The sequence below is a fragment of the Aquarana catesbeiana genome, linkage group LG07, assembly GCF_042186555.1.
Source record: "Aquarana catesbeiana isolate 2022-GZ linkage group LG07, ASM4218655v1, whole genome shotgun sequence".
Lineage (NCBI taxonomy): Eukaryota > Metazoa > Chordata > Amphibia > Anura > Ranidae > Aquarana > Aquarana catesbeiana.
Genome location: NC_133330.1, coordinates 274,921,278 through 274,937,529, shown reverse-complemented (window position 1 = coordinate 274,937,529; position 16,252 = coordinate 274,921,278). Strand labels below are relative to the sequence as shown.

Below are 16,252 nucleotides of genomic sequence, written 5' to 3'. Positions count from 1 at the left end.
ACCACCAGGTGCCTTTACATCACAAGGACAACCTCTACTTGTTTTTTTAAGCATGCGTTCAAAGAGTATGCTTTACACGCTGTATACATTTTTCCTTATTATATGTTGCTGCAGAACCACTCAAAAACACTCTGTTGTAAAGTGAGGGATCACATCTAGATAGAGAGCCCTCTGCAGAGCTGTAACAACTCAAAGTGATTGACTTGGCAGTTCTGGCAGCCTTGGAACTGTGCCTACATTGAAGACTACTGCAACAAGTGATCGCTTTGGGCAGGCAGTAAGGTAACCCTACAATACCTATATGCTCAAGCCATATTCTGCTATAGGATTTCTCCCATGGTGCCTTTCACACAACATACTGCTTTAGCTTCCTGCTCATCTCTCTTGGAATAATAATCCTGTAGATTGGCTCCACGCTCCCAGCTTGCGCCACCAGTAAGAGGGCCATATCCCGGCGTACTTGAAGCAAATGGTGCATCTAAAAAAGTAAAATTTAGTGTGAGATACAGTATTTGTTTTAGGAAAAAAAAAAAAAAAAAAAAAAAAAAAAAAAAAACACACAACATTACCTCACAAACATACATATGCGCTAATACATTCTTTAACCACTTCACCTCCAGAAGGTTTACCCCCCTACATGACCAGGCTATTTTTTGAGATACAGCAATGCATTATTTTAACTGACAATTGCGCGGTTGTGTGACAATGTACCCAAATATGCATGTCTTTTTTCCCCCCACAAATAGAGCTTCTTTTTGATGGCATTTAATGACCTCAGTTTTTTGGGGGTTTTCTGCACTATAAAACAAAAGGACTAAAAATTTTAATTAAAAAAAAAAAAATAGCCCAATAAGCGTATATTGTAGATGCTATAAGTTTTGCGCAAACCAAACAAATGGATATTTTTCTTTTTTTCTACTAGTAATGGCGACAATAGGCGACTTAGAGCAGGACTGCGATATTGCGGTGGACAAATCTGACACCTGTCACTTTTTTGGGGACCATTGACATTAGTGATCAGTGCTAAAAATATCTAGCTTTGAGGAAGGGGGTGCACCCCCAAAACGCATTAGCTGTACCCCATGTTCTGTGCATGGCCATGCACTGTATTTATGGCCTTTTGTCAGTACCCACTTTTATCCAAAAATTTCTTAAATTATGTCTGGTAATGCACTAGGTGTGTGCACCTTCCATTTCTGTTTTTTTGTAGTTCCTTTCAGATTACTCCATCTGAGGAAGGCAGCATCCACCTAGTTCTGGGATACCATTTATACCTTTCACACCACCATCTGTTACTCCTCACCTTGGAAGACCTATTAGCACTGGAAGTGACTTTTTTTATGCACTGTCACTGTACTAATGACATTGGCTGGGAACGGGTTAAAGTGCTTGTAAAGTCAGAAGGTTTTTATCTTAAATACATTAAGATAAGTTCTGTGTGCAGCAACTGCTCTCAGCACCCCTAATATTTACCTGAGGTCAATCTCTATCCAGTGATATTGTAGGAATGTCTCGGCCGTCCGGGACTCCCCTCATTGGCTGAGACAGCAGCGCAGCGCCATTGGTTCTCGTTGCTATCAGCCAGTTAACCAATGATAATAGAAAGGGGGCAGGGCTGGGCCGGAGCTCCATGTCTGAATGGACACAGGGCGCTGTAGCTTGGGTGCCCCCATAGCAAGCGGCTTGCTGTTGGGGCACCCAACAGGAGGGAGGGGCCAGGAGAGCCAAACAGGGACCCGATAACGAGGATCCAGGTTAACATTGCTCGTGTTGCGCCACTTTGGAAGTGCTGCCCATTCATTTCAGGGCAGGGGCTGTTTAGAAGTGCTGTATACAGCGCTCCCCAAAAGATGCTGTTTGCAGGACTTTTTCTAACGTCCTGCAAGCGCACTGCCCCAGTGTGAAAGCACTCGGCTTTCACACTGGGGAGGCATTTTCCAGGCGCTAGATTTAGCGCTAAAAATGCCTGAAAAACACTTTTAATGTGAAAGTACCCTTAAGGTACTTATTGATTGGGAAAGAAGTGTGCATCACCACAAAACAAATACTAACCAGCCACTAGTGTAACGTTACCACCACCATGCCACTAACATTACATCCCCAATTCTTGCAGACACTGCTTTGTTCAGCTCTGGAAGGTTTTACTCCCTTCATGACCAGCCCAGTTTTTGCTATTCAGCACTGCGCTACTTTAAACTGACAATTGCGCAGTCAAGCAATACTGCAAAAAAAATAAATAAATTTTTTTTTCACACAAACAGAACCTTCTGTTGGTATTTGATCTCCTCTGGGGATTTTTATTATACAAAACAAAAAGAATGATTTTTTTTACTTTCTGCTATAAAACATATCCAAGAAAAAAAAAAATGTAATTAATACATTTTTCAATAATTGTGCATTGATTGTATGTGCTATAACTTTCACACAAACCAAACTATGTGATATATACTGGAATCTATTTGTTTTTTTAGCAGTAATGGCTGTGATCAGCAACTTATAACAGGACTGCGATAGTGCAGCAGGCAATCTGACACTAACTGATGCTGGGGGAAACTAACTGCCCCTGACATCACCAGTTCCATTATTACAGTGATCAGTGCTAATTAAATGCACTGTTACACTGACACTGTGCAGGAAGGGGTTATCTAGGGCAAGTAAAGGGTTAAATGTGCGCCTAAGGTATGCTGCCTTTATTGGGGATCTAGTTTTTATTTCCTGCTTAGTAGGGAATAAAAACCCACACACCACAATGGGATCCCGCCACTGAACACAGTTCTGCGTTGTTTACACTCAGAGTTGTGTTCAGGAAAGATCAGAGCCGATCACCGGTCAATTATTGACTGGGACCAGGGGATCGGCATGTGCTGTGACGAATCACAGCACTGCTGGGCCAGCACACATGCCCCCTACTCTGGCAAGCAGAACCATGTTTATATGATTCTGCAAAGCCAGCCCACACTGTAGCATCAAAGCTACAGTGCAAAGATGGCAACTGATTAAAGCATCCATTCAGTTATGATTTCATGCACCGATAAGCTTTAATGTGCACAACTGGTTCTCAATCACATACGCTTGGGGAGTTATTACAACAAAACATGCCCCTGTCCAGCTGTATACAGATTCTCTTTGTTCAGAACTAAAAGCTTTAAACAAAATGTACTACTGACAGTTTATGTCACTGCCATAGAGATTAATCTGCACCTTGCTGTTCAACTCTAATCCACAATTGTATGCATCAGAACACACCCCAGTCCCATCTTTAATTTTATACAGCTACATATATCGGTTAGAGAAAGTCCAGCAGTAGCTGCTAACTTGCATGTCTGTCTTACCAAAATAATGTGTGATGGAAGCACCCAGTATTAAACATTTGCTTTTAAAATGAAGGATGTATAAAAGAGAAGCTCTATTTATAAATGTGTAAACATTCCTAAAAATGTAAAATATAATAGACCAAAAAGTTTTACAGTTTCCCCTTTAATAAGACTTACTGGCAGTTTCACTTTTTAGTTGCAAGTGAGGTGGTAGTGGACCTCCAATAGGGCCATCCACCTCCTCTGATTTTACAGGCTGAAATCCATCTGTAGTAACGTCAAGGCTAACCTGCAATGAACACATTCAAAGAATGACTTGTATTGTTACTATTACACATCTACTTTCATGGCACATTCATCTGCATGCTTCCTGCAGTGCTGGGTCAAGACCAGATGTATTTCACAAATTCACTGCTTGTCTCTATTACAGCAGCCAAGGACTGCTAAACCAGAGCTATTCCACAAAGCACATTTGAGAAACAAATTGAAATTTCAAAGATAGGTTGCTGTGCTTTGCCTTTTCCTCTGCTCACTTTTACAGAGGAATAAGGGTGGGAACAGAGAGCCATCCTAATGCAACACATCCAAAGCAGATGTGAGAAGTAATGCTTTTATCATCAGAAAAAACAACAGATAATACACAAGTCTATTAGCGTTTACCAACCCCCAACGATGGCACTTCATCGCTTCGGATTTCTCCCATTCGCACTAGGTAGTTCACAAAGTCACGGGCTGCGTTACTCTGGGCATCTTTTTTGTTTGTAGAATTTCCCATTCCTATGTAATTGAAGCCATCTATACGAACCTATGGAAAAGAAACTTCTGTTAATGCAACAAATTCTAATATGGAAGGAGTGTTTGCCAATACAAGGCTGGCTAACTGAAACAAATGAGAAACCTGTTTAGCTTTAACCGCTAGCCGATGAGCCGCCACAGTTATACTGCAGCAGGTTGGCACAGATGTGCCAATCACCATAGCCGTATGTCACTGCTTTATAAAATTTTGAAAACAGGTAATTTTTCTCCTTCACTGATGGCTGCGGATGAGGCAGCACTGATAATCAGGATTAAATATGTTTACGTTCCCCCAGACCAGGTTCTCTCAACCCGAGTTCTTCCAGAGGCTGCTAGGGATTCCTTGAGCAATTTCTGCCTTCCAGAGAAGTTTCCCACTGACACCATTGATCTTTTTAGCCATCTGTAAGGGGGCAATTGTTCCCAGTAACAACTAGTGTAAGGAGTATTCTGCACACTGTCCATAACACCAATGTATCAGGAGTTGTAGATTTAGTCATTTTTAGCAGGCATTCCCTGAGATCAGAACACTTTAAGGGGGTTTCTCTGGGTGGAAATAGTTGAAAAAGGCAGCAGCCAGGGCTGGTCAGAGGCTTGAATGAGCCATTATATGCAAACAGCAGTGCCACCAGCCAATTCATCTGTACAGGTGAATGTGTGCATGCAATTGTTTCCTGCTGGCAAGAACACACGGGCAGCAGAGTAACCGTATGCATTTTTTGTTTAATAGGCACAGTTTGAGTTACAGATATAAAGCGAGCCAAGCTGATCTCCCCTTGTGCAGGGTGATTGGTCTTCTATACCAGTGGTTCTGTACCTCAGTCCTCAAGTACCCCCAATGGGCCAAGTTTTCCTTTACTTTGCACATCTGCTTTAAATCAATATCAATGACATGGTATTGATAAGAGCTATTTGATCTAAGGGAAGTTCCCAAAACACAGCCCACTGAGAACCACTGTCCTATGACACCTTTCCCACCTGTGCTCATAGTTTTATCTCCTGTAACATGCTACTCCCCTAAAATATAGCCATCTCAATTTCCTTGCCCCATGAAATTGTTTGGGGTGGATTGCAAGTACAAGCAGGATCAGTGACAGCTCTGCAGGGAAGCATCTATTGAATCAGAGAGGCCTCTAGACCAAGTCCGTAAAATAACCAACAAATCGTACTTGCAGCATTTACTGGACCACTGCAAAAGACTTCACAAAATAGAGGCATCAAAAAAGGTAGGCATTGTCCAGTTTGTTCATTACAGTCTTTTCATATCACAAAAATGAACGGCTGTGACCAAAACCTGTCAGAAAAAATATGAGACCACCAAATCCATTCCAAACGGGGGGGGGGGGGGGAGAGGCGGACATTCTGCAATGTGTGGTATATGTTTAAATATGTAAATTACAGGAGACGTTCACCTTTTGGAACATGTTACGTGGCTTACCCATATTTAGGGTGGAACACACAACATGTTCCAGCAGCTGCAGTCTCACCCCCTCTCCCAGCGCCCACTGTCACTATTTGAAAATAACATGGCTATGCGGGGCTTCACCAACACAGCTGTGTCATTCCTGGGAATGACTAGAACTACAAGTACAGTCAGCCTTTGCAGGTGAAAGCTCGTAGTTCTGAATGGGCTGAGGTCGCTAATGAGCGGCCTCGTAGTTCATTCACAAGTCGTGCAACTTGTAAACAGCCAGTATACATATGTGCAGGTACAGCTGAAAGCAGCAGGGCTTCTCTGCAGGAGTCTTGAATTGCACCCCTGATCAAGGGTGCAATGCTTTCCAGGCTCTTTAGTGATAAAATAATAAATGCACATTTTTTTACCTGAAAAAATATGTGCATTTACTTTTAATCACAAAAGGTGAACTTATCCTTTAATACAAGCAATATTTATAAAGCACTCACATATACATTACCTCACACACAAACTTTGGACGATTTTTGTTGCCAGCAGCGCGGATTTCATAATTGGGAGATACCTTCTTCTTCCCACACCAAGCATACAGAAAATTCTTGATGTCAGCCATGATGGAACGGAGGCTGCTTTATCTTGTGGCCTGAAATACAGATATATCATGAGGTCAAACCCTACGAGTCTTTTTGGAAAGCAAAACATTAAAACCAAATAAAGATCAATGTCATACAAAAGTGCACGTGCAATATATGCGTTCAAATGGCCACAATAATAAATATTGCGATAGTAATAATCCTGCAAATCAGATGTAGCTTCTACTACTCTCTCGTGTTTGCAATCAAAAATCCCTGTGCACCAAAAGTGATTGAGCAGCAGTGAAGCACAGCACACCTTGTGCTTTAAAATGGACTCTCATCTCCAATAAAGACCATTAATTGTCACGTCATGCATTTCCCACTGTGGGGTAATATGTAGGCATCTCAGGTACGACTTATCCTTTAGGAGACCACTCTGCTACTGCCTCTTATGCCGCGTAAAACACACGATCGGAATTTCGGCCCGCAAAAGACTGATGAGATTTTTTTCGTCAGAAAATGTGACCGTGTGTATGCTCCATCGGACTTTTGCTGACCGAATTCCAGCCAGCAAAAGACTGAGAGCATGTTCTTAATTTTTCGGTCGGAAAAAGTTCCTATCCGAAAATGCGATGGTCTGTGGCAATTCCAACACGCAAAATTCCTACGCACGCTCGGGAACAATTCGACACATGCTCAGAAGCATTGAAATTATATGTGGCGCTGCCCTATCCGTTGTGTACCAACTCCAAATCCGTGAAAAATAAATAATCACAAAGTGCTACAAAAATATAACCTCCTCATAAAAGTGCAATGTGCATATACAATATAGTAGCAATACCCCGTGATAGCAAAATGGGGTCTACTTCAATACATTAATGATTTGAATGTGCAAAATTGCCATAAAGTGCATATATGCGACTAAAAGCCCCACATAAAGACAAACAATGAAGTACCGTATTTATCGGCGTATAACACGCACCCCAATTTAGGAGGAAATTTTAAGGAAAAAAAACTTACATTTAAAATGCCCATCATTGCAGCCTTGCCCCAGTGCAGCCTTCGATCCTCTGTCCCTGCCATCTCGGGCTTCAAAATCGCCGACCGCGATTTGAAAAAGTGCAGATAATGGTGACTTGTGATAAATTCTTCCAATTCTGTCCTGATGCGTGACAATTATTTCCCCCAGCCTCTCACCTGCAGTGGCGGCCCCCAATGGGCCGAATCAAGCGAAAATGCACAGGTGGATGGTGCTGTGTACAGAGGATGGGTCTTCTAAGGTAATCCTGGTTCCCGGGAGGACATCCGTGGATATGGCTCTCTGCAAACTTCACCGCCACTCACAATGATCCCAGGGTGATGGTGAAGAAGAGAAAAATCACCCTGGGATCATTGTGAGTGGCGGTGAAGTTTGCAGAGAGCCATATCCACGGATGTCCTCCCGGGAACCAGGATTACCTTAGAAGACCCATCCTCTGTACACAGCACCATCCACCTGTGCATTTTCGCTTGATTCGGCCCATTGGGGGCCACCACTGCAGGTGAGAGGCTGGGGGAAATAATTGTCACGCATCAGGACAGAATTGGAAGAATTTATCACAAGTCACCATTATCTGCACTTTTTAACAGACTTCCCCTTGCGGACATTACGGTCGCATTGCATGAAAGAGTTTTTGTGGACTTAATTGCACAACTGTCACTTTGGATGTACTTCATTGTTTATGTCTTTATGTGGGGCTTTTAGTCGCATATATGCACTTTATGGCAATTTTGCACATTGTGTCACTTTTTAAACATTGTCTATAATAGTCGCAACAGGAGTTGCATTTTTTGCACTACACATGGGGCACTTTAATATATATTTTATATTTATGAGCACTAGGAATCATATTATGATATTTTGATGCACTGTTTCCTTGGATGTATGTCAAATCATTAATGTATTGAAGTAGACCCCATTTTGCTATCACGGGGTATTACTACTATATTGTATATGCACATTGCACTTTTATGAGGAGGTTATATTTTTGTAGCACTTTGTGATTATTTTTCACGGATTTGGAGTTGGTACATAACAGATAGGGCAGCGCCACATATAATTTTATTTGAATATTGTTTTGTCAGGGTTGTGTGAGTACACTGATCTATGTTGGCAGCTTCTTGTCTGGTACTATTATTAATTTAGTAATTTTGTGGTTTTGCGCATTAGTTCATATATATTTTACTCAGAAGCATTGAATTTCATTTTCTCAGCTCGTTGTAGTGTTGTACATCACCGCGTTCTTGACGGTCGTAAGTTCAACAAACTTTTGCGTGACCGCATGTATGCAAGGCAAACTTGAGCAGAATCCCGTCGGAAAAGCCGTCATATATTTTTCCGACGAGCAGTCCGACCGTGTGTACGCAGCATTAGAGTCCCGTGCTTCTTCAATATTATACTGCAGATATTCAAAATCACAAAGCGTCAACCATAGCCTGGTGAAGTGCGTCACGCTTTAAAAGTAATGGTAAAATATTGCACTCATGGACGGGCAACGCGTTAGGGTGGAGTCTGAAGTAATATCACTAGTTGGATAGCAAAAAGGTGGATGTGGCAATGATCTAATGATTATATGAGTGCAATATTTTACCATTTTGTCACATTTTACTACGATATGGTTGGTGCTTTGTGATTTTAAGTGTCTGCAGTATAATACGGAAGAAGCATGAGACTCTAAGGGGCAGTACCAGAGTGGTCTCCTAAAGGGAAAGTTGTATCCGAGATGCCTACACATTACCCTACAGTGGGAAATACATGACATGACTATTAATGGTCTTTATTGAAGGTGGTAGTGTCCCCATTGGAAGATTTCCCTCTATTACTTTTCTGGAGACAACCCAAAATTTCTTCACAGCGCTAATCACAGGCAGTGAGACATTTCCAGGTCTGTGAAGGTGCGGACCAGAAAATGTCTCTCTGCCAGTGATTAGGGGTGTGCAGTGTCCGCTTCCTGAACACGCCTGGGCCCATCTCTACCACACACACGAGTGGAGGGGGAAACTGCATGCAATTTGGACAGGAATCACACTGCATTCCTTTTCAAATCGCATGCAATTTGTGCCCATTCACTTGACGCAAATTGCACCGCAAAGCATCAGTATATCCCTATTTTTTGTTATCACTTTACTACCACTTTTAAGTAACATGGCCACAGTACCAACCACCCCCCCCCCCCCCCCCCCCTTACAGAATCCAGGAGTTCCCCCGTTCCCCCCCACCCTAGCACAGCTGCATCCCGATTGTATTTTGTCACCCATTTTTAGGCCAGAGATGGGACGTTTTTAAACCATATGTTACAGGGAAAGGGACAAATCAATCTATTTCTATCCAGAGCTAAATGTTTCCTGTACTTGCTGAAAAGGGAAACCAAATGCAGCCAGCAGATCTTAGGCCGGGTTCGCAGTGTATCGGGTCTGGACAGGTTTATAAATCGCACGCGTTCCCTCGCCCCGCAGGTAAAAGACGGACGCACAGGAGTGCTATGAATTTTCAGTGGGGTCACATCTGCGCGGGTCCTGCGTGCCGCATTTACACACAGTGGCCTATTCATTGGAATGGTATGCAGACCCTGTGGGAAATGCAGGAAAAAAAAAAAAAAAGTCCCTGGCCATTTTTTTTTTTTTTTTTAATCGTAACTGAGCGGTGCTGCGACACTATGCGACTTCATACACCCAAAAACACACATTTCCCATTCCATGGGGGTGCTGAGGACTGCTAAGCAGCACCATATGGCATTGTCAGGTATACAAGGGGCACGGTCAGGTATACAAGGACACACAGTGGAGGCCTCCATTTCCCTCAGAGCTCTATGGTTCCTTCACCACCATTATCCTCATCCTATTATCACCACAGATGGTGGGAGAGCCACAGGGCCTTCCCACCATAACAATGGCGGCTCACACACCGCACAGGCTCTACCTCCATCCATATAACAAACACGTCTGTCCCGCCATTCGTTCTTGTAACAGGCCATTAATTATCCCTCTAATACCGAGCCCGCCGCACTTACCGGATTACTTCAGGAGAACCAGCGGCCTGCGATCACAATACCGCCACGAACAAAATGGCCACGCCGCTCTAACACGCAAAGAACATTGGGAGCGCTGAGATAACGCGATGCTACAAAGACCAATCAGAGTAGAGGGGCGTGAACCGGAAGCGGCTGTTCAACTGCCGGTGTTCTGCCATATACTGTCCTCGTATCAGATAGTGTCCGCCTCGTACTGCGCAGGCGCAGCGCCTGCGCAGTACGGAGGAGCAGGAGATGCCGAAAATGGCCGAAGTTGATCAGCTGACCATCAGCTGTACACGGCGCTCGGGCACCTGTTAGCGATGGCAGTGTAAGAGGGCCCCTCGCGGGCTCGCTTCGCTCGCCACGCTTCGGGCACGGCCTCGCTGCGCTCGGCAAATATTTATTCTAACTCTATGTCCACTTGGATAGTAGGGAATGATCCTGGACATAGGGTAAGAATAAATGCGCAGGCGCCGTGTACAGCTGACGATCAGCTGTTGAACTTCGGAGACTTTCGGCGTCTCTTTTGTCCTCCGTACTGCGCCTGCGCAGTACAGGGAGGACACTATATGATAGGGGACTGAATTCGATAAGACACCGGGGAAAGTGTAAGCGCCATGTTAGAATAGGGCGCTGCAGGTTATGCATGTTCAAATCACAAAGGAAACAGCACGAGGCTGATATATTGTTCATTTTGGACCCAGCTCAGTACTAGTAAATGTATGGCGTGAGGAAATTGGATGTAAGGGACTTTCCAACATGGATACCTGTCTGTACAAAACAGTGGCTATCAATGTCTCCCTGATTTCAGGCTTTTGAATTCAACCCCCATAAATACCTGGGCGTTCTGTAGTGCCACCTCATCCAATTAAACCCGAACACATAATAATTACACAGGTTCTGAGGCTAATTTAATGCAGGAAAGGCACTAAGCACCCTTTCACACTTGTGCGACTTGGGACTGCAAGGTCACGTGATAAGTCGTACACCATGATCTCCAATGAGTACCACTCATATCTGTACGACTTCAAGGTAGTCCCTGCACTACTTCGGTCCGACTTTGATGTGACTTGAGGTCCATAGACCTCAAGATTCCACAGGCATTGCTTCAAGTTGCGTCAAAGTTGCTGTGCGACTTTCAGGTCGTACAAGTGTGAAACCCACTGAACACGGGTTTAAAATTGCGCAAGTTTGGGGGGCGATTTGAAAGACATCTGTGCGGGTTCATGCACAGATGTCTATTGAAATCACCCCCCCCCCCCTCAAAGTCGCCAGAAGTAGTGCAGGAACTGCTTTTGGAGATCGGTGTGGCACAGCAAAGTCAATTAGGACAGTGTCATTGCCGGCAATAGGCTGCGATTTAGCATGTGATTTGACATGTGAGTGGAGGCTAAGTGAGTTTAATTACACCTTAATCAGCCACAGAACCTGTGTAATGAATACATGTTCGGGTTTAAAGGGATGAGGTGGTAACCCTAGCGTTTTGTCACATGATTCCTGATGCGCAACTGCGCTCAAGGCAAAGAAATCCCACTATTTTCAAGGCGCTTGTTCAAACCCCAGTATCGTGTCACCTGTAACATGAAGCTCGAAAAGGTCCACAAGCTTCCAAATAAACGTTTATGGGGCCAAAAATGCTTGATTCTGCCCCCGAACTACAAACAAAACAAACCTGCTAAATCACCTGGCCCATTCTGGCTAAGGCTAAGTTTACACATGCAGCTATCACTGCCATGCCTTTGCAAAGTGATCAGTGGTCAGATCGCTTTTCAGAAGGGTTTACTGGGTTTGAAGTGGAGTTCCACTCAAAAAGGGACGCTCCGCTTGTTTGCTTCCTCCCCCCTACGCTGCCACATTTGGCACCTTTCGGGTGGGGGGGGGGCAGATACCTGTCAAAACCAGGTAACCACTCCCATTTCCGGGTAAGGTCGCCGCATCTTTGTGTGGTGATCTATGACATTTCTGGCCCCTCCTCCCTCCCCACTGCCTTCTGGGAGACACACAGATCCCAGTAGACAGCAGGACCATTAATAAAGCGCAGCGCAACTCTCGCATGTGCAGTAGGAAACAGGCTATGAAACCACAAGGCTTCACTTCTTGTTTCCCTTAGTGAAGATGCCGGCCCTGCACCTCGAGCCAATGGACAGATCGGCTTAGGGTGCCGACATCACTGGATCCTGTCAGAAACCATGAATCAGACTGCGACAGAAGTAAAGTTAAATCTCACTTGTTTAATAATAATAAAAAAAGGTAAACAGAGTAAACGTAGTCGAAACATAGCCAGAGTTTAGGAACTGGAACGGATAGTCAGACAAACCAAAACGTCGGGAGCCATAGATGAGCATAGTAGAACAGCAAGCAGGATCTGGAGCCAAAAGGAATGTCAGCCAAGCAAGTCTTTAAAAGGAACACAGGCGAGCGTCTCTAGAGATGTGACCAAGGTGAAGGCAGAGATCGGCTGGACGGCTTAAGTAGGCAGGACTGACGAGCAGGATATCATCAACAGGTGAGTCACTGTGGAGAGGTAGGAGCTGGCAATTAGCCGACAGCTGAGCGGCCAGCTCAGAGAAGGAAGGGCTGAGCCCAGCCCTGACAGTATCCCTGGACAGGTAAGTGTCCTTAAAAGTCCATTAAAAGTCAGCAGCTACAGTATTTTACATTTTTTTTCCCCAGGCTGGAACTCCGTTTTAAAGTAGAACTACAAGCACAATGTATTTTTTTCATTTTGGATAGACCAAGAGAGGGTTATAACCCCTGTCAGGATTTTTTTTTCACCATCTGTCTTCCATTGCAGAGATTTTCCTTCATTTCCTGTCCCTTTTTTTTTTCAGCGGGAATGTAGGGGAACGCAGTTCTGGCACCTCCAGCACTGAATGTATCTAAAGGCCCATACACACGATCGGACTTTTTGACAACAAACATGCAAATTAGCTGTTTTAAGGCACCATCCAACCGTGTGTACACTCCATCGAATAAACTTTTTCGGTTTTCATCGGACAAATGTTGGCTGTGCGAACAGACAAACCTGGTGGCAACAAAAGTCCGATGTCGGCAAGTCCTATCGTGTGTACACAAAACCATTGGACTTCAGTACAAAGTACAAACACGCATGCTCAGAACCAATGCAAAAGATCAGACAACAATACAGAAGTTGACCAAAGGGTGGCGTGTTCGTGTTTGTTGCCTAAAAAGCCCTGCTGTGTGTATGCTTAAAAGTTCACGGCCAACGCCCTTTGTACAGAAATCCACGGGAAAGTTTGTATAAAGTCCGATCGTGTGTATGAGGCTTAAGGGTTGTGGTGTGTGCTGGAGGGTCTAATGTCAATGTGTAGGATCTATTGTTGCGGGAGGTCTATTGTTACTGGTGGGGTCTTATGTTGCTGGGAAGTTAATGGTTGTTGGGAGGGATCTACTGTCGAGGGAGGGGACAGCAATAAAAACTGACAACTCTTCTAATCCCTTTCTACTACATCCAAAGCGAAAGAAAAAAGTTTTGCCTTTAGTTATACATTTAAAGTGATTGTAAAGGCAGAAGTTTTTTTATCTTAATGCATTCAATGCATTAAGATAAAAAACATTCAGTGTGCAGCAGCCCCCCCCCCCAATACTTGCCTGAGGTCCATAGATCCAGCGATGTTGCACAAGAGACTCGGCTGTCCGGGACTCTCCCTCCTCATTGACTGAGACAGCAGCGTGGCGCCATTGGCTCCCGCTGCTGTCAAAGTCAGTGAGCCAATAAGGAGAGAGAGGGGGTGGGGCCGGGAAATGACTCTGTCTGAATAGACAAACGGAGTTGCGGCTCAGCTCGGGTGCCCCCATAGCAAGCTGCTTGCTGTGGGGGGCACTTAACAGGAGGGAGGGGCCAGTAGCACTGGCAAGGGACCCAAGAAGAGGAGGATCAGGGTTGCTCTGTGCAAAAAAAAAAAAAAATGAGACTTTAGTATCACTTTAACTCTGTATATTTTGCACCATCATGCTGCACCTGCAGGAACTGCACACAATTGTGGAACTATTGCTGCCCAGACCTAATTGTTTGCATGGGTCATGCTTTGTGTTGGTACTACCCACTGAATGTGACAGGGAGGGTCGTTTTTGCTATGCATGGTATGTGTACAGTGTAAGCGGGCAGGCAGGCTCACTTCAGTGAGTCATGAAAGTGGTAGTAAACTCACCACCCCCCCCCACCCAAAAAAAAGTGTTCCCCCTGCAAAGAAATATAACGTGCCTATTAGCACATTATGAGAGACTTACCTTAAAACAAAGCCTCCAGTGGTGCACCGTCACCGCTGACAGGGCTTCCATCTTCACCAATGTCATTGGCTGCAGAAGTAGTGAATATCTCCTAAACGGTGTACATTTAGGAGATATTCCTTGTACCTATAGTAAGCTTTATTATTATAATAAACTATAAGCCAAAAACAGAACAAGAAATGCGTGGCTGAAGGATGATGAAAGAAACCACAAGGGTCTACAATCAAGAATAATATTGAGCTGTGTCCTTGATTGACGGTCATGTAACACGCGAGAGGAGCAGGGCAACGCCAATATCTCGCCAATACCAATTCTGGCATTCCTCTCCTACATGTAAAAATCACTTTACATCATTTTTTTGCTAGAAAAATTCTTAGAACCCACAAACATTATATATATATATAAAAATATTTAGCAGAGACCTAGGGAATAAAATGGCGCTTATTGCAATTTTGTATGTCACATGGTATTTGCGCAGGAATTTTTCAAACAGGATTTTTTTGGGGAAAAAAAACACTTTTGTGAATTAAAAAACAAAAACAAAACACTATAAGCGAGCCCAATTTATATGTATAATGTGAAAGATGATGTTAAGCCGAGTAAATAGATACCTAACATGTCACGCTTTAAAATTGCGCACACTCGTGGAATGACACCAAACTTCGGTACTTAAAAATCTCCATGCCAATAATCAGTCCATGCATCTCCACATTGCTTTCTATGAGATCCTGAGATCAACCAATGTGGAGATTCATTACTGGCATACCGTTTGGAAATCTTCAGATGTATTTACATGAGTGGAGTGGTTAACCCAGGCATAAACCAAAGGCGTCTTTTTATTTTGTTTCTGGTGAGTGTTTATTTTAGATGGTGGTGGTGTCTCACGAATTGGTGGAAGTTTTCTAATCACGGATGTGGATTTGTGCACGTGGGATTCGGATAACCAGTTCTTGAAGAGGAATACTGGGACCGTCCTTTTGTTAAACACATGATTTTCCTTTTTTTACCAATATTTTATATTAAGGAAAAAATGATTTTCCCTGTATTATTGTAGTTCACTAAATATGCACTTGATTGATTTTATGATTAATTATTGATAGATTATTGATTAATATTATTCACTGTTTTAGATATGTGGTAAGATATATATACGGTGGGGACGGAAAGTATTCAGACCCCCTTAAATTTTTCATTCTTTGTTATATTGCAGCCATTTGCTAAAATCGTTTAAGTTCATTTTTTTTCCTCATTAATGTACACACAGCACCCCATATTGACAGAAAAACACAGAATTGTTGACATTTTTGCAGATTTATTAAAAAAGAAAAACTGAAATATTACATGGTCCTAAGTATTCAGACCCTTTGCTCAATATTTAGTAGAAGCACCCTTTTGATCTAATACAGGCATGAGTCTCTTTGGGAAAGATGCAACACGTTTTTCACACCTGTATTTGGGGATCCTCTGCCATTCTTCCTTGCAGATCCTCTCCAGTTCTGTCAGGTTGGATGGTAAATGTTGGTGGACAGCCATTTTTAGGTCTCTCCGGAGATGCTCAATTGGGTTTAAGTCAGGGCTCTGCCTGGGCCATTCAAGAACAGTCACGGAGTTGTTGTGAAGCCACTCCTTCGTTATTTTAGTTGTGTGCTTAGGGTCATTGTCTTGTTGGAAGGTAAACCTTCAGCCCAGTCTGAGGTCCTGAGCACTCTGGAGAAGGTTTTCGTCTTCTGCTCTTTTGCCGCTCTTTTGCTAGCGGTGGCCCGGTCTTCTCCATCGTCTTCTTCCCTCTTCTCTTCTTCCGATGTTGACATGACGCTCTCTCCTGCTGTAATGCCGTGTGCGAGGTGCGCC

The 16,252-nt window shown here is 43.7% G+C and overlaps 1 protein-coding gene across 2 annotated transcripts in view; it reads right to left on the bottom strand.

Annotated features, from left to right (window-relative positions):
- Window positions 1-10,273, bottom strand: part of DHX9 (DExH-box helicase 9) — a 47,479-nt gene extending 37,206 nt beyond the window's left edge. For both annotated transcript variants that reach the window (XM_073593360.1, XM_073593361.1), the window contains exons 1-5: window positions 10,148-10,273; window positions 6,026-6,166; window positions 3,979-4,119; window positions 3,492-3,603; window positions 360-478 (exon numbers count right to left, since the gene is read on the bottom strand). In XM_073593360.1, the coding sequence (XP_073449461.1) occupies window positions 360-478; window positions 3,492-3,603; window positions 3,979-4,119; window positions 6,026-6,136 (483 nt within the window). In that variant the 5' untranslated portion in view covers window positions 6,137-6,166; window positions 10,148-10,273. The remainder of the gene's footprint in view (window positions 1-359; window positions 479-3,491; window positions 3,604-3,978; window positions 4,120-6,025; window positions 6,167-10,147) is intronic.
- Window positions 10,274-16,252: the final 5,979 nt, after the last annotated feature.